Source organism: Pygocentrus nattereri, chromosome 24, assembly GCF_015220715.1.
Source record: "Pygocentrus nattereri isolate fPygNat1 chromosome 24, fPygNat1.pri, whole genome shotgun sequence".
NCBI lineage: Eukaryota > Metazoa > Chordata > Actinopteri > Characiformes > Serrasalmidae > Pygocentrus > Pygocentrus nattereri.
In genome coordinates, this window is record NC_051234.1 from 28,531,590 (window position 1) to 28,555,986 (window position 24,397).

Genomic DNA, 24,397 nt, shown 5'->3' on the forward strand with positions numbered 1-24,397 from the left:
ACTACTGAACTCAATTAATATCCAGAATTAATTGTATATCAAGGTAGAAACTTAAGTTGAAACAGTTTAAGTCTATTAAAGTACTATAAAGTATAAGATTTAATTATTTAAGAACTTCTTGTTAGTTGAAATACTGAAAACACTTGTTGAAATACCTGTTAGTCTTGTGTAACTTAAATGTTAATAATAAATAAAAAATATGAGATAATACAGTGCAAAGGTGTTCGGCACCTATCTAAGCACATTATTTAAAACGATGTAACTGCAGTATGTTTATGAAAGTAGAATCACTGTCTATTGTTATAATAAATGCAAATAAACATACGTTTTGTAAAACGTAACATGATTTTTTTTTCCCCCAAAAAGTAGTTATGCTGTATGCTGTTTAGAAGAACACAGGTTTGGGTGTAGGTTTCTTGACGCCTCAGCCACTGCACGGATCTGTTAAAGTCCATCAGCAGCACACTTATTATTTAATCGACATGTAGTGATTAACCATACCAGGTTTTGGATGATAACAATTAACCCTGGGTTTCCTTGAACAGAGGTTTGGAAATGGTTAAACAAACATGATAACCTTAAACCCTCCTTATTATCTTATTTCTGTTTATGGTAATGTTAGTCTTTCCAACAGAGTTGACCCTTGAGAATGCTTGATTTGGACTGCCAGAAAGCTACTGTAACCTCCTGACACCCCAGATATGCACTCCAGATATAATCTAATTCTTAATTTTCCTTTGAACTGTATTTTTGAAGTGTTTAGTAATATAGTGCAGTGTGAAAATGCATTTGAAACCTACCTACCTTATTTATTTCTGTTTTGTATGTTTGCCCTTGGCCCAACCCAACATTGCACTTTGGCATGAAAAAGTGACCCCTGCTTTATCTTGACCTTAATGTGTTTCTTGGCAGTGATACTGATGTGTGTAAACAGGCCAGCAGCATCGTTGTGACTGACACTGTACCACTCTTACGTTAGATGTCAGTGTCACATCTGTACTAGGAATGGACCACCTCCCAAATAACGTCTGGTCATTGGCGGGTGAGACGAAGCAGACTCAGTAACTTGAGAAGGATCCATGTACAGATTTATTGGTAAAAAGGGCAATCCAAAACTTGATGTCGAAAGGCAAAGCAAAAAAAGGTTGTGACAGAGAAATCAGTCCAAAAAGCCAGGCAAACAGAGCAAAAGGCGAAAGCAGATTCCGATAGATCGGGCAGAGGGTCAAAACACCAGCAAGACAGACAAAACAAATGCTCAGAAATCAGACACCAAGGAACTGGCAACGTTTCGCACTGACTGGCTGAATGAGAGGAGTATTTAAGGTGTGACTGAGTAAGGAGATTAGGTATAGGTGGTATGATTGGGAACAGGGCTAGTACTCGGGAGAGTGAGACCTCTGGTGGCCAAATAGTGAATTGCTGCCAGCGGTCTTGTGGTCAGAAACTGAGTAACAATGAATACAGTGATAAGGGCAATTGACCAAATTGTGCTTGACAACAAATGGACCGTAATCTGCAATTGTATTCTTACACACTGAGGTGGTTAGAGTAGCTGAAATCAACAATCAGGTATTAGTATTGTTACTAAAATTAGAAGTAAAAGACAGCTTGATCTGAAATGGGTCACAGCTCTGATTTCTTCACAGCGGTGATGACAGGAACCCTTAAGGGGTCACAATGTGTACAGCGCAAGTGTAGCTATTTTATTTACAGTCTAATGTTGATAATAGCAAAATAGTGGTAAATATGAAAAAGCAGCTTTTCTTTTGGGACTTTTCTGCCTCATAGCACCCTGTATGTACCTTTCCACCATGAGCAAATAAAAAAATGTATATATGTATGTATGTATATATATATATATATATATAATTTTAGGCCAGAACCTTCTCAAACCTATCAACAACCATGTCTCAGATGCCAGACAGCTTATTAGAAACCATTTCATGTAATAATTTTCTGTAAGAGCTTTTAGGAACATTGAATTATTCATACATCTGGTTCCTAACACCACCACTAGTTCGGACTTTCTCGAGAATAGAGCATTTCACATGAATTTGTTTACGTCGTAACCATTTCATTATGTGGAAATTTTATACAAATCAGTTGAATTTCCTATTAAGTACAGAGTAACCTGCAGCAGACCGTCTTAGTAGATCCAGAATCTGTCTGCATGGGAACTGAGGTTTCTTAGGTTCTGTGATTTAAAAAAAATGAAATGATAAACCGCAGAAGTCAGAATTGTGACCAATCACAAAGCAGTACAGATGCCGTCGCCAACATGCAATGGCCTATGGGTGGACAGACAAGGTACGTTTATAATGAAGTGGATGGTGAGTGTATGTTACAGAGCAATTCATATCTCATAAAGTTGGACATAGTTATTATCTTTCAACAAGGTGTGGCCACAGAGTAATATATTGAGGCCATGAGTTACTATGTTGAGGCCACAGATTAATATATTATGAGAAGCTTAACTAAAAAAAAAAGTATATCGTTTGAGATGTGAATATCTGAGTAACTACATGACGTAGGCAAACGAAATTAACAAGGCTTCGTGATGAACAAAACGAGATTGATTTATAAAAATTCGAGCAAGAAATTCAGACGGATGTTGATTTTATAACCAAGTTCACAGCTTCGCAAATGTTCTGAGTGACGATTCCATTTTTCAACATGAAAAAACATTAAAAATGAAAGCTTTTACACGCTTAGGTAAAATTTGGGATCATTTCAGGGAGAATTGGCTGTTATTACACTACAAAATTATGTGAGTTTTCTTGGGACACCCTGTATATTAATTTGTGGCCTCAATAAGATGACATAGTGCTTATTTTTAATAAGGTGTGACCACACATTAATACATTAAGGCCATCACTATACTGAGACCACAAATTCATATATTGAATAGTAGTAATAGCCACATTACTATTTTGAGGCGACAATTTACGGGACTGAGACCACAAATTCATATATTTAATAGTAATAATAAGCCACAGATGACTATTTTGAGGTTACAATTTACTACGTTGAGGCCATGAATCACTGTGTTTAGGCCACAAATTACCATAGAGGCCATAGTATAGCCTCTATACTATATACTCTATCCTGGGGCCACACTATCATATTGAGGCCACGAGTTATGAGAAATTTTACTCGCGGCCTCAACATATTATGTCGTGTGTGTAATTTGACGTATTAATATATTAATTCTTGGCCAGATTTATTTGAAAACCATCACCATGTCGCCGTATTAAGAGCTCCGCCGAAAGCTTGTGTTCGCAGCGCCACCTAGAGGATCGGTCGGAATAGATCTTTCAAAAAAACTCAAAGCGGATGTTGCGTCAACTGCCAGGTCCCTTAGAAGATCCTGAAAATGGCCGACCACCCCGAAGGACTTTAATCTACTGTTGTATTAATGTAAGACATCGTTTTAAACCCGTTTCGGGCGTAATTACAGAAATCCCGACCGCGTGTTTAATAACGGCCACTCCGCGCTGAGCGCTGCGCGGCGGCGGCCGCCGTTAAACATTTGAATCGAGGCTCGCGCCGCAACCGGATCGAGCCGTTTTCGAAATAAGAGCCCTTTGTTTTGAATGTCAAAAACTTGCAAAGTTGCCGTCTGGGGGGGCACAAGGATAACGCTTCGTAATTTAGGGCGTAATTTAAAAAATAGAAATATTAAAAATATTTAAATTTATCTCGAAGCAACGTCTCCGTTCGTCGGCTCTGTCGTTAGCATCGTGTTTACGTTAGCTAGCCAACTTTTTACAGGCGGGAACTTTTATTTTTAATCAGCGCTGCTCTCAGACTCGAGACCGATTACCAGCGAGCGATGTTTCCTTAAAGTTATTCATATAACTATGTGGTTATTTAATGTATAGGTTGCCAAAACGTACATGAAGCCGAAGTCAGCTTCTTATTCGCTAGCTCCATGTTCGAATTTCCCCCGTTCCACCTTAAATGGTGCAGCAGTTACATTCCTGCGCCTGTTACTGCTGCACCATTTAAGGTGGACCGGGAAAATTCGAATAAGAAGCAAAGCCTAGCCTCGTAATATGTACATTTTCTTTATTTTTTCGGCGTTAATCGTGGAAACGGTTTTGACGAGTAGGTTCACTGAATGAATGAATGAATTGTGATGTTTTTGATCTTTTAACTGCAGGTCTGTCGAGTCCCGCACCATGAGCCGCGTTCCTCACAGCGAGCTCCTCCTGGAGAAGCTGAGAAAGCAGAGAGAAAGAGGGTTCCTCTGCGACTGCACGGTGGCCATAGGACCAGCTCGGTATGAAGCTCACCATAATGTGCTGGCTGCCTTTAGTGAGTATTTCTCTACGCAGTGTATAGATGCTGGAAGAGAAGATGCCACCATAACACTGGATCCAGACTGGGTGGATGGCACCGTGTTTGAGAAGTTGCTGGATTACATGTATACAGGGAACTTGACCATGGATGGGTGAGTACTTCAGCCTAACACTAAAGCTCTTAATCCGAAGTGAGTCCTTGAGAACCCATGTTATACAGGGTTTTGTGCTTTGTTTCCTTAGGGAGCTTGTTACATTGTTTAATTGGATCTGCTAGAAGACAGAGCGCACCATCATATGTGTAGTATGGGGTCTGCGCTTAGGAGCCCTTGCACTAAACTCTGTGAAACTTGTAACTTGTAGTTTATTTATTGTGTAAAAAATATCCTTCCGTCTTTGCTGCATGTCCCTCAGGGATGAGGCTCCAGGCGTTCAAAAAGCAGCGTCTTACCTTGGAATTCAAGAGGTGGTGGCTCTTTGTACTCGGCCTCAGAAGAACATCAAAGACAGTCCTGCTAATGCGAGAGGCACAGAAGACATGGATCCACGATCCCCACTGAGCCCGGATGACTATGAGCCGCTTGAACCAATTGAGGAGGTGGAGGAAAGAGAGAGGCTGAGAAAGGAAGGAGAAAAGAACGGTGAGGAGCAGGAAGCAGCAGCTTCAGCTGATGAGTCGCAGTCGTCCGGCGAGCAACCCAGACAGAGCACGGAGAAGAGGAATAGGAAGCCCAAAACTCGTCTTTATGAGGACGAGACAGAGAAAGATAGCCCCATTTCTCCAAGGGGAAGAGGGCGAGGAAGGGGCAGGCCCAGAGGTCGGCCTCGGGTGAGACCCTTATCTTGTGATAGAACTGATTTTGCAGCAGCTAAGGAAAGTTCAACTACGCAGAGCAGCATAGTAAAGAGAGGAACTGGAAGGCCAAGAGGCCGGCCACGGATAAGACCGTTGCCATCTGAAACAGCAGACTGTACTAGCACTGAAGAAAGCACTATACTAGCAAACAATAACGAGACGGAAGGCACTGAATGTGAAGGACCTCAAACCACTTCTGAACCACCCGAGTCTGTCGAGCCAGATGGAGAGACAGAGGAGGTAAACACAAAAGAAGGAGGAGAGGATGTTGAGAAAGATGAAGATAGGACAAAGTCAGAAGTGGACAACGCTGAAGAAGTTGTTGTCGTTAAACGAGGACGGGGTCGGCCGCGAACGAAGCCGCTGCCTTCCGAGGCACCAGATGCGACCAATGCGGAGGAGGTTTCTACACCGGTTAAAGAAAAGGAAGGAGCTGTGCGTAAGAGAGGCAGGCCGCGGATTAGGCCTCTGCCATCAGAAACGTCTGTGAACCTAGAAGAAGGTGCAGAGCAAGAAAATTCCCAAGAGGAAGAGGGAGATGAAGAGAGAGACAAGGCGAAGACAGCCCACTCTGATGCCCTGGATGATGAAAATAACATAGACGATGAGGGTGAGACGTCTTCTGATGTCAGTCCGGCCAAGAAGGTACGGACGAGTAACCGTAAGAGAAGCCTGAGCAGAAAGCTGAGGGAGAGCCAAGCCAGCAATGAAGAAAACGATGAGGAATGTGAGGAAGAAGGTGCTGATGAATGGGTTGAGGAAGAGGACGCCAAGCCTGGGCAAAGTAAGCTCCGGCCTATCTGCAACATCTGTGGGAACCTGTTCTCAGAGATGAGCAGTCTGCGCAGACACATGCGCATTCACAAGGGGATCAAACCTTATCAGTGCCAGCTCTGTTCGCGCTGCTTCAGGCAGGGAAACCAGCTCAAGACACACATGCGAATTCACACAGGTATGTTAAATGTGCAGACTGAAAATGTCCAGAAATGGATTAAAGGCTTTGTTTATATAGCTTTTGCCAAGTAAATCAGTGCTGAGGTCTGTGTAAAGAGAAATTTATCTCGTTCTTTTAATTCACTTAATTGTTGGATTGTGTTAATATTTGTTCTGCTATTGTTTGTTTCTTCATGCGTGCAGGAGAGAAGCCATTCACCTGCACCCACTGTGATGCACGCTTTGCCCAGAAATGCCAGTTAGTCTATCACTGCCGAATGCATCACGGAGAAGAGAAGCCGCACAAGTGTGACGTCTGCCCTGCTGCTTTTGCCACGTCCAGCAATCTTAAAATCCATATGAGGTGGGTTTCTTTGGTATACATCAGTTAAGCGTTATACATAAAAGCCCCAGGGAACCTAAATCCTTGCTTTCTTTCTTAGCACGTTTATCTTGTACAAAGTATGTCCTATGATTGACTTTCTAGTGTCTAAGGATGGCTGGTATATTTTGCCAATATCCTCCCTTTTTGAATGTAAACTGAGTGATGCTGATCTTGGATAGAACTTACGTAAGCAGTCCCCTCACCAATCACAAGATGTGGTCCCACCCACGCAGTTTCTCTCTGCCCGAGTCTGAAAACGAAAGCTAGCGAAAAACGAACCTAAGTAATGTAACCAAGCTGTCAAGCTAGCTCTTCTGTCTGTCATCTGCCTGTCGCTTTATTCATCTGTTCGTTCAGTTAGCATGCCGGCGTTCTCTGGATGCGCATCCAGCAGTAAAGTGAGTTACAACTTTTACTGTTGGATGTTTTTATTGAGCCGTGGGCACAGCAGGGTTCACAATATAGTGTAAGGCCAGTTTCACTCATTTCTCCCCACTTCGCTGGTTGTGTTTAGTTCTGCTTTAGTGCTATAGCAGGCTGGGAGTGTTTGACAAAGGGATGTCAGCCACAAGTGCTCATGGAAACGTTAGGACCACATACAGATGGTTCTCAGATCCGACCAGCATGTGAAAAGCAGTGTTCTGTTACGTTTCTGTCTTGTAATTCTTCATTCGACGTTTGTTGGATGTTTAGTATAACACTTCATTCCAATATCATACAAACATGATGCTGAAATTAAGTGATGTACTTAACTGTATCTTATGCTTGGGCTGTGTTTCCTGGGACTTTAAGGACCCTTGTAGCGTAAAATGTGTTTATTTTTCCAATGTTGATCCTGATACAGGACGCACAGTGGAGAAAAGCCTTATGAATGTAGTGAGTGTGGCAAGCGTTTCACCCAGGCCAGCACCTTGATGTACCACAAACGCCGACACACAGGGGAGAAGCCATACATCTGTGACACGTGTGGCATGTCCTTTGCTGTTTCCAGCTCACTGATCTCGCACTCCAGGAAACACACAGGTAAGCAGAAAAGACAAAGGTGTGAGACAAGAAAACTGGAAGGAGACAGAAATTTAAGGGGTTAAATGCGTTATATGACCAAAACTGCAATAACACCCCTCCTAATTATGGAGATCAGGTTTCTCAGCCACACTTGTTGCTAAACATAGGTGTGATGGTCAGGTGTCCACATGCTTGGTGTATATTACTGCATACTATAGTGCATCTTGGCATTTTATGTACCACCATTATGGTACCATTTTATGTTTGTTAGTGAGTGTTTAGGAATGGTCTCTTTTTTTTTTAATTATTATTTTTAGGCGTAACCCCTTATATCTGCTTGGACTGTGGGAAACCCTGCTTAACATCTGGAGAACTTAGGAAGCATATGGACATCCATAATGGTGAGTCAGAAAAATGTAATTAAATGTGTATCCTGAAGCGTAGCTTAGTTTTTTATTTGTTGTCTTTTATTGTAGCGTAAGATGTGCTAATTCATGTATTTCTCGATTTAGGCTCGAGGAGAGTGATCTGCAATATATGTGGAAATACTCTCTCAGACATTTATAGCCTGAAGAAGCACAGAGCTTTAAAACATAATGGTATGTAGGGAGTCCAGCATGAGAGTAAAAAAAATGTAGTATTTAGCATATGTAGCATGTATTAGTATTTGTGTGTGTGTGTGTGTGTGTGTGCGTGTGCCCACTTACACACACAAAGTCTTTATGCACACACAGTCACAAGATTTATACTTGCTTTCTTATTGCTTTTCAGCTCCACCAGAGCAAGACGGCGAGCCACCGAAAAGCGAGCCTATCCAGAGTCCGATCAACATCCCAATTGACCACCAAGGCCTGATCGCGCGAGTGCGTTCCGTTTTAGCCGAATCCCCAGAACCGAGTTTTCCAGCAGATTCGGCACTGGCCACGATGCCCTCAGAGACCTCAATGATCATGCATCAGACGGAGACCCCAATGATCATCCAGCATTCAGATGCTACAGGATCACCAATGATCATCCAGCATGCAGATGGTTCAGAGGCACCAGTGATCTTCCAACACGCTGAATCTGCAGGAGCACAAATGATCTCAGGATCGCCGATGATCATTCAACATGGAGACTCTTCAGAGGCCTCAGTGATTATTCAACATGCAGAATCTGCAGAGACACCAATGATCATTCAGCACGCAGAGTCGGGCGACACCCCAATGATCATCCAGCATTCGGAGGCCTCGGGACAGCCTATGATCATCCAGCATTCGGAGGCCTCAGGACAGCCTATGATCATCCAGCATTCGGAGGCCTCAGGACAGCCTATGATCATCCAGCATTCAGAGGCCTCAGGACAGCCTATGATCATCCAACATTCGGAGGCCTCGGGGCAGCCAGTGATCATCCAACATTCAGAGGGCTCAGGATCACCAATGATCATCCAACATGATGAATCTGATGAAACTCCAGTGCTTTTCCAGCATGGAGCAGGCTCGGAGCAAGTGAGATATGTTGTACAGCAGTATGAAATTCCTGGGTCCTCTGAGATGGAGCATGCCCAGATTGTCATTGTTCAGACGATTGATTAAAGCGCAGCCATACCTCCGTATGAAATGTCTCTTCTGGGGTAAAAAAAAAAACAAACAAAAAAGATCTGGTCTTTATGGCTTAAGATTCCTGTTGCTATGTATAGTTTTAGGGCAACAAAAGATCAACTGCCCCCCCTCCCCTACAGTCTTGAGTGTACTACAATGTGAAGAAGTAATTTTTATGTATTTTTTTTTTTAATTGAAGTTTTTCAGTACTGAAAAAGTAAGATTCCGGACGATATTCCCGATCATATTTACAATGGTGTCATACAGTGTGGTTTTATATTTGTATGATTTCGACGGTGTAAAGGCGTCTGTTAACTGCAGAAAGAAGGGATGCTTAAGTTAACATTTAAGCTGTTTAATAATGTCCTGCAACTTGCTATTGACTCATTACTACTTCGTATTATTAGAGTTTTGTTCTGTTTTGAGATGAAAAACATGACAAATTATCACTCGGTGTGTGTGATTTTTCTTTTTTTTTTATTATTATTATTATTATTATTTGTGCAGTTGTGTTGTAGAGCTCTGAACAGTAATGCGTAGACATGCGTAGCCTGTTACATGTGATTTACAACCTCAACATGAACAGCTTAGCTATTCATACAAATTAAATTTAATTTCATACTCATATTAGCGCGATCTACCGTTATTTATTGTTATGATTTTTTTGACCCCTGGTGTAATTACACGCTACTGCCAGATGAGGCCGCTGTGGCGCTGTTGCTACAGCAACGCGAAAATAAAGACGCATAAGTCAGGTTCTCCAAGTTTTGCTAGTCTGGTGACCAGCATGGGCGACCTGGAGGGGCTTTATTTGTCCGTCTGTGATGACCTTCATCTGTCTGCCAGTGTCTTTATTTCCCAAGTGCTGAAAGAGACGCAGATCCGCGGCAGGTCGGTTCTCTGTGCGTGCTGTTTTCATTGGGAGTTGATGGAGGTGAGCGAGCTCAGCTCAGCTTGGCTGTAAGTTTCTCTCTGCTTGTTCACTCTTTCCAGCGGTGTTTCGCTCAGACTGGCAGGAAACGATCGGGTGAAGGACGTGATCAGGCTGACCGATAATGACCTCCTAGTTTTGTCGAAAACGCTCCGCAGTGATCTGACAGTGAAAGGTGGGTTCTCGCTTCTCGGTTTGTCTTTATGCACCGGTTCCCAAAGGCCTACGGTGCATACTGAGGCTTAAAGGGGAGCTCCATCAGTTTTTCAAAATTTCTGCGGTTGAGATGCAAGCGGTGGTTCAGAGTGGCTCGATGTGGTTGGTTAGTGTAGTGGGTAACATCTCTGCCTTCTAGGCTGTGGACTGGGGTTCAATGCCCACCTGGTTAAGCTCCCTACACTAAACCAATAAGAGTCCTAGAGTCCTTGGGCAAGACTCCTAACACCACCTTCGCCTACTTGTGTAAAATGGTCAAACTAAGTCGCTCTGGATAAGAGCGTCTGCCAAAAATGTGAAGTAGTGCAATTTATACAGCAGTTTGGGCCATGCGAGCTGATTGGTCGAGAGGCATTCGAGCTGCTGTTGTTTCACCATAACATCACAGGTTTTTCACAAACACTGTATCACTCCGCTCAGACGCCGTTGCTAAGCAACGACTTTCACAGCTGTAGGAGACGCTCAAGCCATTTGAACGCTTTTACTTCTTATTTTGCCACAAACGGATACGGTTAAGACCACATCTGACCGACAGACGATTTTGGCCGAACTGTCTTCTCGGTAGCGTTGGCAGAGGAACAGCTAAACGACCTGGAATCAGCCAAAAATGAATGAGCCACAAAACTGCCAAAATTAAAAACAGAGAAGCTGCTCAGTGAGGATGACGGTTTGGGAATTTTGTGAAGGAGCTGGAGAACGGACTGCCTGCTGAGCAGCGAGTGGGCGGAGCTTGTTACTCTGACATAGCAACAAGCTGCTGGGTAAGGACCTGTAATTTGGCGGAAGGATCTGTGAACGTTAGCTGAAGCATATTAAACGCCGCGTTCACAGCCGGTTTATTAATTTCTTACTGTATTTATTTAACTAAAAAGCGATAGAGATACTTGATAGAGATCTACGGCGACCAAATCACAGCCGTGATGTTATTTCGCGATAACACATGACCTCAGGAGTTCTATTGCTTAAGTAGAGACTCATTTCTTTTACAGTGGTCTTGATAGGAACCAGGAGTCACCAGATCTACAACATAAATGTAGACATTTTATTTACCATCCTAAACCACCGGTGAACCTACACATGTGGTGTTGATGATGGTAAAAATAGTCATAAGTCTGTAAAACTTCTCACAGCGCCCCACATGTGCACCTCTGTCATGAATGGATCAAACTAAATGGATTAATGTATATTTCAAGCCATAAATTTAAAGCAAAACCAGGCAGCGTGTTCGTAAGCGTTGTATGTAATAACTTTCTGTGAGGGAGCTTTTAGAGGCGGATGTCTGGTTCCTATCACCACCACTGTGAACTTATTCTGACTGTCTAATTTGCTCTAAAACGAAGCATTTCAGACAATCACGCTGAATGACTGTGTTTGCATCTCAACCGTCTAATTATGTACATTTTTATTTTAATTGGTGGAGTTCCCCTTTAATAGAAGTCCTCCAAACTGTCAAAAACAGAAAAATAAAACGAGCATTTGACGCCGTGTATAAGAAACAAAAATCAGTGTTTTTCAAGCATAAATATAAGAAATGAATGTTCATTTATATATAATTAAAAAATAATAATATAAAGAAAAAGTCTTTGAAGAGTACACACAGATCACCATTCACAACTATTACAAAATAAAAGTCTTTAACATCAGTCTTTCGCCTTAGCAAAAATATGTTTTCCCAATATCACAACATTCACTCACCAGCCACTTTATTAGGTACAGTTGCTTGTTAACACAAATAGCTAATCAGCCAATCAATCAATGCATTTAGGCATGTAGAGGTGGTCAAGACAACTTGCTGAAGTGCAGACCGAGCATCAGAACGGGGAAGAAAGGGGATTTAAGGGGCTTTGAACGTGGCGTGGTTGTTGGAGCCAGACGGGCTGGTCTGAGTATTTCAGAAACTGCTGATCTACTGGGATTTTCACGCACAACCATCTCTAGGGTTTACAGAGAACGGTCCAAAAAGAGGAAATATCCAGTGAGCGGTCAGTTGTGTGGACGAAAATGCCTTGTTGATGTGAGAGGTCAGAGGAGAATGGGCAGACTGGTTCCAGATGATAGACAGGCAACAGGAACTCAAATAACCAACCAAAATCTCTGAGGAACGTTTCCAACACCTTGTTGAAAGTCTGACACGAAGAATTAAGGCAGTTCTGAAGGCAAAAGGGGGTCCAACCTTTTACTAGCAAGGTGTACCTAATAAAGTGGCCGGTGAGTGTATAAGGCCTGTGCTAGTTAAGGCCAATGACAATAAAAGCAGTTCTGAAGGCAAAAGGGGGTCCAACGTCTTACTAGCCTTTTTATTTATTATGCGTTGAAATTATTTGAAGAAAAAATGTTTCATAGGCTATGTTTTGCTTTCCACCCTGTCACGCTGACTTGGTGTTTATCATTAAAAATAGTGTTGTGCCTCATTAAATGACCAGATTTGATCTGTCAGAGCTCTTCTGTTTAAAAGCTGGTAAGCTCTAGATTTATCCAGAGTTGACCATTTGTTGTTTTCCTTATCCGTACAGCACACGTCCAAGCCAGTTACTGTATAGCTGCACTTTGTAGTTCTACAGTTAGAGACTGTAGTCCATCTGTTTCTCTGATGCTTTGTTACCCCCTTTTACCCTGTTCTTCAGTGCGTTGCAGATACACGGCATCAAATGTTTTTTTTTCCCCCATAAAGCAAAAAATTGTCAGATGAATTTCTCAGATTGATGGACATTTCAGTTCATTTCAGTATCCCTGTTCAGCTTTAGATCTGAGGTATAACTGGATCTCAGATGAGGGAGCTGGACATCTGGCTGATCTCATTCAGGTAACTGTTCTGATCTTAACCGCTTGCGTCCAGCTTCACCCGAGTGTCCACCAGAAATCTAGGTGAACAGCCGCACCTGTGTGAAAAACACTGTCTTGCAGGAGAACGTGGCCCTGCAGTCGCTTGATCTTCTGTGCAACAATATAGAAGCCGAGGGAGCCGAGCGGATCGCAAAAAGTTTGCATGTAAGAGTGAAACCCTGTTTCCTTTCATTAGTCCTACAGTGTAGCCCAGTTCATGATATTCCACCTTTTTAATGCTGTCATTACATTTCTTTTATATTATTAAAAATGGGGTATATCATATAACGTCACTACACTTGAGATGCTAGAGTTCCTTCATGAACTCCTTATGAACTGCTCATCTCTTTGTATTTAACTGGATGGTTATTTTCCTTTTTTTCACTCCCACTGGTAACTCACTGTGAGTAGGGCAAACGGCTTCACAGCTACCTGTAGCACATCACACTGTACCTGAAATGTTAGGAATAAGCTAAACATTATGTAATTGGAAAAAAGTTCATTTCTATAGAAGGGGGTTTATGGTGCAGCCAACGATTCCTCACCCAGCTTTAAAAAAAAAATAAAATGATGCTAGTATTATATTGTACTCTCTTAGCTCTAGCAGTGTAATAAATGCTAATATTAATTATTATAATGTAACAGCAGTACTAATATTAATAATATTACTGTCATATGTAATATATTGACATACAATATATATATACACACACACACACACACACACACAATATTTCCAAAAGTATTGGCTCGTCTGTCTTCGCACGCATATGAACTTGACATCCCATTCTTAATCCATAGGGTTTAATATGATGTTGGCCCACCCTTTGCAGCTATAACAGCTTCAACTCTTCTGGGAAGGCTTTCCACAAGGGTTAGGAGTGTGTTTATGGGAATTTTTGACCGTTCTTCCAGAAGAGCATTTGTGAGGTCAGACACTGATGCTGGACGAGAAGGACTGGCTCACAGTCTCCGCTCTAATTCATCCCAAAGGTGTTCTATCAGGTTGAGGTCAGGACTCTGTGCAGGCCAGTCAAGTTCTTCCACACTAAACTCGCTCATCCATGTCTTTATGGACCTGCTTTGTGCACTTTTATTATATTTATACTATATATTAATTAATTATAATTATACTTAAAGGGGAACTCAACCATTTTTTAAAACATTCTGCATAATTAAACAGTTGAGATATAGACATAGTCGTCTAGAGAGGTTTGGTGTGAAGTGCTCCGTTCTAGAGAAAGTCAAAATTGTTCACAGTGGTGGTGATAAGAATGAGACATCTGAAGAGCTTTATGGCTCTGAAAGCTCCCTCACATTATGTTATTACATGCATATGAACTTGAGTGACATCCCATTCTTAATCCATAGGGTTTCATATGATGTCGTTCTTCCAGAAGCGCATTTGTGAGGTCAGACACTGATGTTGGACGAGAAGGCCTGGCTCACAGTCTCCGCTCTAATTCATCCCAAAGGTGTTCTATCAGGTTGAGGTCAGGACTCTGTGCAGGCCAGTCAAGTTCTTCCACACTAAACCGGCTCATCCGTGTCTTTATGGACCTGCTTTTTGCACTGGTGCACAGTCATGTTGGAGCAGGAAGGGGCCGTCCCCAAACTGTTCCCACAAAGTTGGGAGCACGAAATTGTCCCAAATCTCTTGGAGCTGAACATTAAGAGCTCCTTTCACTGGAACTAAGGGGCCGAGCCCAACTCCTGAAAAACACCCCCACACCATGATCCCCCCTCCACCAAACTTTACACTTGGCACAATGTAGCTGCATAGTGTGCAGAGGTCGCCAACTTTCTGCAGAGTCAATCACTACAGACCTCCAACCTTCATGTGGCCTTCAGATCAGCTCAAGAACAGCGTAGAGAGCTTCATGGAATGGGTTTCCATGGCAGAGCAGCTGCATCCAAGCCTAACATCACCAAGTGCAATGCAAAGCATCAAATTCAGTGGTGTAAAGCGCCGCCATTGGACTCTAGAGCAGTGGAGATGTGTCCTCTGGAGTGACCAATCACGCTTCTCCATCTGGCAATCCGATGGACGAGTTTGGCAGTTGCCAGGAGACGGTACTTGTCTGACTGCACTGTGTCGAGTGTAAAGTGAATAATTTTGGAAATATAGTGTGTGTGTGTGTGTGTGTGTGTGTGTGTGTGTGTGTATATATATATATATATATATATATATATATATATATATATATAGAACAGGGTGAAAGTAACACCCTAACTAACAAAGTATCAGAGAAACAGATGGACTACAGTCTGTAACTGTAGAACTACAAAGTGCAGCTGTACAGTAAGTGGAGCTGATAAAATGGACAATGAGCATAGAAACAAGGAGGTGGTCATGATGTTACGCCTGATTGGTGTGTATACACATGGAAATGACAGTGGTTTCCCTGCCCAGGCTTGTATCTATCTAGCTCAGCTCTGCTCCTCCGTCATCAGTATCACCTGTGTTTACTCTGTAACCCCACCCTGCACTCCCAGCTGCTTCTTGTTCTCTCTGGGTGAAATCTTTTGTTTTCCCTCCTTCCTTGATGTACGCTGTTGTTTGTACCTCCAGCATTGTTGTTTATTCTTATTTTCTGTACATTCCTGTGCTTCTCTTTTAGACTTTTCTCTGTGGTGCAGAGATGATGTTTGTCTCTCGTCTTTTAGTTTTCTGTTTTTTGTTGGGGTTTTTTTTGTGGATGTCCCCGCATGATTTCGAATAATAACTATGAGATGAGTAAGCAGTAAATACAAATATAAAAGTTTTAGGTCTGTCTAGAATGGCTAAAAGAGCTGTGGAAGATGCTAAAATGACTGTGAAATCTGTATAGCATCAAGAATGAAGATTAATATCCATAATTCTTCACATTCCAAAAGAGGTGATCACATCTTAAGGCAGATAACTTGACAAAAATATAAATGTAAATAGAAATTGCAGTATATTATGTTTGATTCAGCAACGTTTTGTGTCCAGAGTTCTTCAAATATTGAATAAAACGTCAAAAATACCTTATTTACTTATATAAAAACCTTATAATAGTTTAAAGGTTGGAACATTTACATTTGTATCAATATTACATTGGCCTAATTAATTAATATTGTACATACAATATAACAAAAAATTTTAATATGGCAAGTGAACTTTTGAACAGTAGTGTATAGCAATAATAATCCTGATAATAATGATGATGCGATTTCTTTCATCAGCAAAATGCGACCTTGAAGAGGCTGAGAATGACTGGCAATAAGATTGGGAACAAAGGTGCCATGCACTTCGCCAGCATGATGCAGACCAACACCACGTTAGAAGAGCTGGACGTGTCTGACTGTGATCTGGTAGTTCAGCTGAAGATAAAACAACGCGTCATTCATTTTAAAAGCCTGAACGTTTCCATTCTTTGACGTTGTTCTGTTCAATTCTGCAGGCCACGCAGAGTCTGATCGCATTTGCTATCGTCCTGAACAGCAACAGAAGCATTCGTTCCATCAACGTCAGCCGACCGCTTCTCTTCAGTCTGCAGGTATGAATGTCAGTGCTCCTCTGACACGCCCTGACTCGCGTGTTGGAGCGTGAGGTGGATAAATGCAGGTTTGGTGTATCTGACAGGAGGAGACTGCAGTCCATATGGCTCGGATGTTGGCAGTTAATCAGACCTTGAGGGAGCTTCACATGGGAAAGCATGGCATGACTGATTCTGGCGTTGAGAGGCTGTGTGAAGGCTTGATGATAAACCGCACACTGCGGTACCTGGATCTCCGCTGGTAAGCACAGCTTGTTTATGCTATAGCTGAAATTCTGTGATGGGTGTTCCGGATTATTATTCTTACACATTACACTCTTGAAATTTACGGTGCCAAAACAAAAAAACGCTTTGGTGCGATGCTGTAAAATAACTGCTTTTTATGGCTCGTTCTCCATTTGAAGTGGGAATTCAGGTGGATACATTTTTTTTAAATCATCCCAAAACCGAATGATCCTAATATGTCCATTAACATCTTCTATTATTATATATAAAACAAGGAGCTTAATTCCAAACATGTTGTACAGTCACTGGTGTTGTATGAATATGGTGTAACACCAGTGACGGTGACTCCAGTGACGTTCTGGTTAAAACTGAGGATTCTGTAAATCGGCTGACTCGGTGGCTGATCAGGTGGCCTTGTGCAACTGTTTAAAATGACTAATAAATATGATAATATGGCATTATTTTGATAAAAATACCCAGTCATTAAAGCACAGAACACCAGTGACACATAGTAGTTATGAGCTGCCAGATAAACAAAATTATTAATAAATTAATTAACTATAGTGAGCAAGTGTGACTCGCCTTCTAATGCCTTGAGATGCTTTCTCTCTGATGAGCCTCGAGCCAAAGAAGCAGTTTAATAGAGCCTGATAACACCAGAGACCAAAATCACAAACATTTTAAGAATATAAGGCTGTCACAAGTATTTGATTAAACTTGATGCAGTTATCAAAAGTATCGTCTATTTAAATGGACTTTTTTGATGAATCGTTAATGATTCTTTGACATGATAATGATAACAATGCAGATTTTAAATTCTCCTACTGGCCTCTTTGACAGCGAGAAACAGAGCCTGGGGAGCCAATAAACACATGTAACGCTAACCTCTATGAAGTTTTTCTAAATGACTTGTTTATTCACTTAAGTATGATGGAATCAGGGGCTCCCAAGTGGCACAACCGTCTAAGCATTGGCCCCTGGTGATGCTACAGGGAGACCAAGAGAGCACAATGGGCCTCACTCTCTGGGTGGGTAGGATGGTCCACCGTCTCCCCCATCACTCAGCTGTCCCACGACGTTGCGTGATCGGCAGTTTGAAAAGATGTGGTGGCTCTTCACAGGTCGCGGAGGAAGCCTGTGCTAGCCTTCGCCCTCCTAGTACTGTGACTGGGGGAGTCCTAACTAGTAGGTGGAACTGAAGACTAAACTGTGGAGAAAATTGGGGAATCTTTGCAAGGCCTTGCAGGTTTTTTTGACATTGTTCAATTAACTCTTTTTTTATTGTTTGGCTTTCTTAAGAAATATGATGGCTCGATGGGGCAGTCGTGGGCTGGAGGTTAGGGATCCAGCCTCATGACCGGAAGGTCGCCGGTTCGATCCCCAGAGCCGACAGCACATGACTGAGGTGTCCTTGAGCAAGACACCCAACCCCCAACTGCTCCCCGGGCGCTGCGGATTGGGCTGCCCACCGCTCCGGGCAAGTGTGCTCACTGCCCCCTAGTGTGTGTGTGCTCACTAGAGTGTATGTGGTGTTTCACTGCACGGATGGGTTAAATGCAGAGTTGAAATTTCCCCATTGTGGGACTAATAAGGGTCACTTAATATTTAATCTTGATTATCAAAAAAATCAGTAGATAACTAACAAAATCAACAGTGACAGCACGTTCCAGACAATCAGACAATAACAAAAAAAAAATTGAGTCATTACGAATTTTTGTTTCTCTCAAGTAACAGAATTACAAGGGATGGAGCAAAGCGCCTGTCAGAAGTCCTGAGACGGAACAGTACCTTGGAAATTCTAGACCTGTCCTCCAATCGAATTGAAGACGATGGTGCGGTGTATCTGAGCGAAGCCGTAGCGCTCCCACACTGCAAACTCAGAGCGTAGGGTTCTTCGTCTTTTTCAGTCTGAACACTGACTTAAAAATGTGGCAATGGTGTAACTGTAATGTCCACTTCATTTAATATGACCTTTCTTATCAGGCTGTCCGTCCCAAATAATAGCATTGGCACGACTGGACTGGTGTCCCTCACAAAAGCAATGAATACAAATCCAAATCTGACGCACATTTACATTTGGGGTAACAGACTCGAGGAGCCAGTTTGCGTGGTAAGATGACACGACATCTATGTTCCACAATGACCATCACCTGCTTATGTAATGTTGGAGAAAGTAATATTATGCTTTTTATACCAAACCAGGCGTTCTCCCAGCTTATTGCTAGCGGGCGCCTGTTGAAGGACCACACTGATGTGTCTCCCTATGAAGTGGACGGCCGATTTTACTTGGCCGAGATGTCCCATGGTCTGCAGAGGCATTACTACTGGGTGCCAAGCTACGGTCAGGACGGAGACCCTGCCAGCAATGCAGCCCTGGCACTGAACACATCACACTGCCTGGATCTGCAGCCTTGTTGAGCTCATCAGTCTTGCACTGGTATCAACCTGATATCCTAAGTCTTTTGCAGCTCGAATAGCTGATCTTTGTATTAAGGCATGATTAAATCATGTGGATTAAATTTGGCAAGTTTTGTGTCGTATCTGAGACCAAGCATTTGTGTTATTGTTGAGTGGAAGAACATAAATATCTAATTCTGTAAGCATCTGTATTCAAAGTTTGGAGACACCCAAAGGCATTTTTATTCCATATGTCCAAGATTTTGACTCCGTATATACTGTAATTATATGTTCACAGTGATTTTTCACGTTATCTACCTCCAAATGTGTTCACCAATTTGCACAGGACTAGTATATATGGATCATTTTATAACTTTTAAATCAAATTGATTTTGAACAGTAGTGCAGTTATAAGGCAGAATTTTTGTAAAAGCAAATGAACCATTTATTTATTAGCCTGCATCGTATATGATTTGTATAACCCCTCTGTGCTTTGTAACAGGCTCTATTATGCCTACCTCTGATTGAATGTCACTAAAACTACATATCCCAGCAGTCCACACTCTTAACTGTATCATGGCCTAATGTATGGAGAAAGAACAGAGCAGATTTGGTTTATGGTTAAGTATGATTCCATGTAAACACCCAAACGTGACTCAATTTTTGTGAAAGTTGCAAAAACCCAACCACCTCTTTTAGCACTGTCCACACAACAGCCTCATTGTGTCCAGTATAATCAATGGGTCCGACTTCAATCCTGCGGATATATATAATTTTTTAATATTACTGAGTCTATAACACACAAGGATATATACCACTGAGTCTATATTGTTTTTTCTGTATATATACAGGGTGAGTCAAAAGACACAGGGCACCGTTTTATTTAATTTAATTTTTTACGCTGTCACAAGCCTCCACGACGCGGTGCCGAAGGTGGCGTTTGTCGCAGATTTTCTGAGCGTACACAATTTGTTTGAGATGACCCCAGAGATAAAAGTTGATAATAAAATAAAAAATAAAATAAAATAAAGCGGTGTCCTGACTTTTGACCCTGTGTGTGTGTGTGTGTATATATATAGACCAAAAGTTTGGACACACCTTCTCATTCAAAGAGTTTTCTTTATTTTCATGACTATGAAAATTGTAGATTCACACTGAAGGCATCAAAACTATGAATTAACACATGTGGAATTATATACTAAAAAAGTGTGAAACAACTGAAAATATGTCTTATATATGTCTAGGTTCTTCAAAGTAGCCACCTTTTGCTTTGATTACTGCTTTGCACACTCTTGGCATGCGGTAGTCACCTGAAATGGTTTTCACTTCACAGGTGTGCCCTGTCAGGTTTAATAAGTGGGATTTCTTGCCTTATAAATGGGGTTGGGACCATCAGTTGTGTTGTGCAGAAGTCAGGTGATAGTCCTACACAGCTGATAGTCCTACTGAATAGACTGTTAGCTGCTTTTTTCTTGCCATAATACAAATTCTAAGTAAAGAAAAACGAGTGGCCATCATTACTTTAAGAAATGAAGGTCAGTCAGTCCGAAAAATTGGGAAAACTTTGAAAGTGTCCCCAAGTGCAGTCGCAAAAACCATGAAGCGCTACAAAGAAACTGGTTCACATGAGGACCGCCCCAGGAAAGGAAGACCAAGTTCAGGATAAGTTCATCCGAGTCACCAGCCTCAGAAATCGCAGGTTAACAGCAGCTCAGATTAGAGACCAGGTCAATGCCACACAGAGTTCTAGCAGCAGACACATCTCTAGAACAACTGTTAAGAGGAGACTGTGTGCAAAAGGCCTTCATGGTCAACAGGACAATGACCCCAAACACACATCCAGGTTGTGTAAGGGCTATTTGATCAAGAAGGAGAGTGATGGGGTGCTGCGCCAGATGACCTGGCCTCCACAGTCACCGGACCTGAACCCAATCGAGATGGGGGTGAGCTGGAGAGTGAAGGCAAAAGGGCCAACAAGTGCTAAGCATCTCTGGGAACTCCTTCAAGACTGCTGGAAGACCATTTCAGGTGACTACCTCTTGAAGCTCATCAAGAGAATGCCAAGAGTGTGCAAAGCAGTAATCAAAGCAAAAGGTGGCTACTTTGAAGAACCTAGACATATATAAGACATATTTTCAGTTGTTTCACACTTTTTTGTTAAGTATATAATTCCACATGTGTGCCTTCAGTGTGAATCTACAATTTTCATAGTCATGAAAATGAAAACTCTTTGAATGAGAAGGTGTGTCCAAACTTTTGGTCTGTACTATGTATATATATATATATATATAATAGACTCAGTAATATAAAAAAAAGGACATTGTAATTTTGCAGCATTTTCTCACAATTCGCCCTAAAGCAAGCCATTTAAATACTGCATGGTGGTGCAGCTCTTACAGAATAGCAGTTTGAAAGGAAAGAAATCGGAATACATCAACAGACTCAATGCGTGGGTCTCTGAGGGTAAAGCGAGTGTGCAGTGCCAGATTGTTTTTTTTAAACAGAGGAAAGCTATTATACTCCTTTATATGTGTTTCTGCATCTCATCCAGTAGAACACACAGGGCAGCTAACTTGGAAAAGCGTGCAGAAAGCCCTAGATGGAGGGGTGCCAGTAACTGAAACACGGTTCTTTAAGAATGTGTAAGATCAAGCTGATAAAAGCTGCCAGTAACTCTGGAGGGTGAGATGGTAAATGCACTGTAGAACAACAGCCTACAGATTCTGAGTAAGATCTTAATGTTTTAGCTAAATGTTAGTCACACATCTTAGAAAAGGGCGACCAAAGGCCTTACTGGAGTCCAATAACCTGCACTTCTTAGTAGAAACTCCTCATTCAGCAATTCATAATGCAGAAATGCAAATGCGCTTAATCATCGTTCTTAATGCAGTCTGTTTCCACAGTTTATGCATAATTCAGTAGTGAAGTAAACTAATTAACTTGTTGCAGTTTGATGTGAAATGCTTTGTTCTAGAGAAAGTTAGTGAGATTTGTTCACAGTGGTGGTGATGGGAGCCAGACGTCCACCTCTAAAAGCTCCAGAAAGTTATTACATGAAACGATTATAGATACACTGATTTATGCCTAAGACATTGTTTTGCATTGTTTTGAGATAAACTTTGGTCCTAACATGTATTTTTAAACAACGGTGACGGTGATGCACTGTGATGTGAGGCAAAATAGTACAATTAAAACATTTTTTATAATATAATATTTTCTATAATGTAATATTTTTAACACTGTTTTAATCTTATCATCACCACTACCCACGTTTACATGCAGCCTAATAATCCGTTAATAATCCGACTAATAGCTCAATCGTGATAGAGTACGTATATGTATACACTTCAGTCAGAATAGTCTAGTCTGATTGAGGCCATTTGAAATACAATTTCCTGTAATCCTGTACATAATCCGTTAAATACAAGAACAATAACTGTGTAAACACCTGTATCTGATTACATTCCCTATCGGAAAGTTTATGTGTCTCAGAACACGACGTCTTCCTCTCGGCCTTCTTTAATAAGGACATGTGAAGGACGTTTTCCTGAGTCCGACATCATTTTAAAGTAATTAAAAACACAAGCACTGCTCACTGCTGCTCATCTCACTCTGACTGGACTCATGTGATGCTGGTTGTCATGGTAACGTCTACACTAAATGGTTCTCTACGTATGCGTGTCATTTTGGATCTGATTACTTGTAGTTAATGTATAATTAAAAATGTGTGCAGCATTAATTGCCTGAAGCACATCAGCTTTAGCTTTTGAGTTTTTAATCTATGTATTTGTGTTTCTGTTGTAAATCCATAGTTTTTACGGATTACTCATACTGGACCTGGTGGATTCTGGCCCGGGGGTCTGGGGGGTGTATGGTGTGATGTAGCTGTGAGGATCATGAAACCTGGAGAAAATAAAAAGACTTTCAGAGCAGCGGAAAGACAAAGATACAGTATCTTCAAGGAAGGATAAAAGGCCGCCATACAAACAGGAGAAATGAAATCAGATCATTTATTGACCAACAGTGCAAATTAGGCATTAGTGATGATAAGCAAATTTTTATTTTCTATTAATGTTAGTATTTGTAACAGAATAAACAAATGCCCTAAGAAATAGATGAAGAATTTAGAACCATTTGTCACTGTGTTTGCACTCTGTGAAATTAGACCTCTGCATTTAACCCATCCGTGAAGTGAAACACCCACATACATACACACACACTAGTGAACACACACACACACACACACACACACTAGGGGGCAGTGAGCACACTTGCCCAGAGCAGTGGGCAGCCCTATCCACGGTGCCCAGGGAGCAATTGGGGGTTAGGTGTCTTGCTCAAGGGCACTTCAGCCAAGGGGATTGAACTGGCAACCTTCTGGTTACAGGGCTGGTTCCCTAACCTCCAGCCCACGACTGCCCCAGCCACTTGGGCTGGGCAGCATGACAATATATATCGTTACTGTGCTAAATTACATCACAATATAAAACAAAATGCTTTTCTGAACATATGTTTGTTGTCAGGATAGTTGTAGAACACTGACCAACTGCACGTTTCACTATAAAGAGAGCAAAAGAAGTTCTGGATTAGTTAACTAGATTTAGAGCAACACAATATGCCAAATACTGAATAAAAATCATTGTGTTCACAAGTAGTTTTGAGCTCTATTGGTTCTTTTTTCTCAGTTCCAACTGATCAGACATCTGAAAAGATAAATATTATTTATCATGATCACTATATCATCATTATATTTTTGCCATATGATTCACCTCTAATAGCCACTACAGTGCTGTGCAAAAGTCAGAAATCACTTTATTTAATTTCCAGTCAAATGGGCAATAAGTTTTTTTTTTTGTCAGAATTTTTTCTGGATAGAACAGCTATAAAATAATCCATGTGCATAGGGGCAATGGTAAAGGAAAATAAGTGGAAAACTATTATTTTTGAAACAGATCTGACAGACAGTCCCCATTATATAACAGCACTTTCCTCTTTAAGAGAGAGGAGTAAATCAAGCCGCTTCAGATCTGAAAACATCCACAGGTGTTTCTGTCCATCCTTCCACTGTGAGAAGACCACTCAGTGCTGTGGGTCTGAAAGGACGTGTAGCTGATCAAGAAGAACCTCACTGAGAAAAGGAGACGGACACATCAAACAAAGAAGCTGAACGATGGACTGACCACCCCAGAGTCCAGACCTCAACACCACTGAATGGGTT

At 41.6% G+C, this 24,397-nt stretch overlaps 2 protein-coding genes across 6 annotated transcripts; both read left to right on the forward strand.

Moving 5' to 3' along the window:
- Nucleotides 1-3,343: 3,343 nt before the first annotated feature.
- Nucleotides 3,344-9,518, forward strand: mynn (myoneurin). 3 transcript variants are annotated; one of them, XM_017719234.2, is made up of 8 exons: nt 3,344-3,420; nt 4,166-4,456; nt 4,719-6,112; nt 6,298-6,457; nt 7,323-7,501; nt 7,801-7,884; nt 7,996-8,082; nt 8,255-9,518. In XM_017719234.2, coding segments are annotated over exons 1-8 (3,003 nt in total). In that variant the 5' UTR covers nt 3,344-3,418; the 3' UTR covers nt 9,061-9,518. The 3 variants fall into 3 exon arrangements, with proteins under 3 accessions (XP_017574723.1, XP_017574725.1, XP_017574724.1); XM_017719236.2 differs by lacking the exon at nt 7,996-8,082; XM_017719235.2 differs by lacking the exon at nt 3,344-3,420 and having other exon boundaries at nt 3,793-4,456.
- Nucleotides 9,519-9,578: 60 nt separating this feature from the next.
- Nucleotides 9,579-23,144, forward strand: lrrc34 (leucine rich repeat containing 34). 3 transcript variants are annotated; one of them, XM_017719260.2, is made up of 11 exons: nt 9,579-9,957; nt 10,060-10,172; nt 12,952-13,016; nt 13,118-13,201; nt 16,244-16,372; nt 16,462-16,557; nt 16,644-16,798; nt 18,511-18,666; nt 18,766-18,892; nt 18,985-19,219; nt 22,992-23,144. In XM_017719260.2, exons 1-10 carry the CDS (start codon nt 9,722-9,724, stop codon nt 19,198-19,200), a joined length of 1,377 nt encoding a protein of 458 aa, XP_017574749.2. In that variant the 5' UTR covers nt 9,579-9,721; the 3' UTR covers nt 19,201-19,219; nt 22,992-23,144. The 3 variants fall into 3 exon arrangements, with proteins under 3 accessions (XP_017574749.2, XP_017574748.2, XP_037389815.1); XM_017719259.2 differs by lacking the exon at nt 22,992-23,144 and having other exon boundaries at nt 18,985-19,301; XM_037533918.1 differs by lacking the exons at nt 13,118-13,201; nt 22,992-23,144 and having other exon boundaries at nt 18,985-19,301.
- Nucleotides 23,145-24,397: the final 1,253 nt, after the last annotated feature.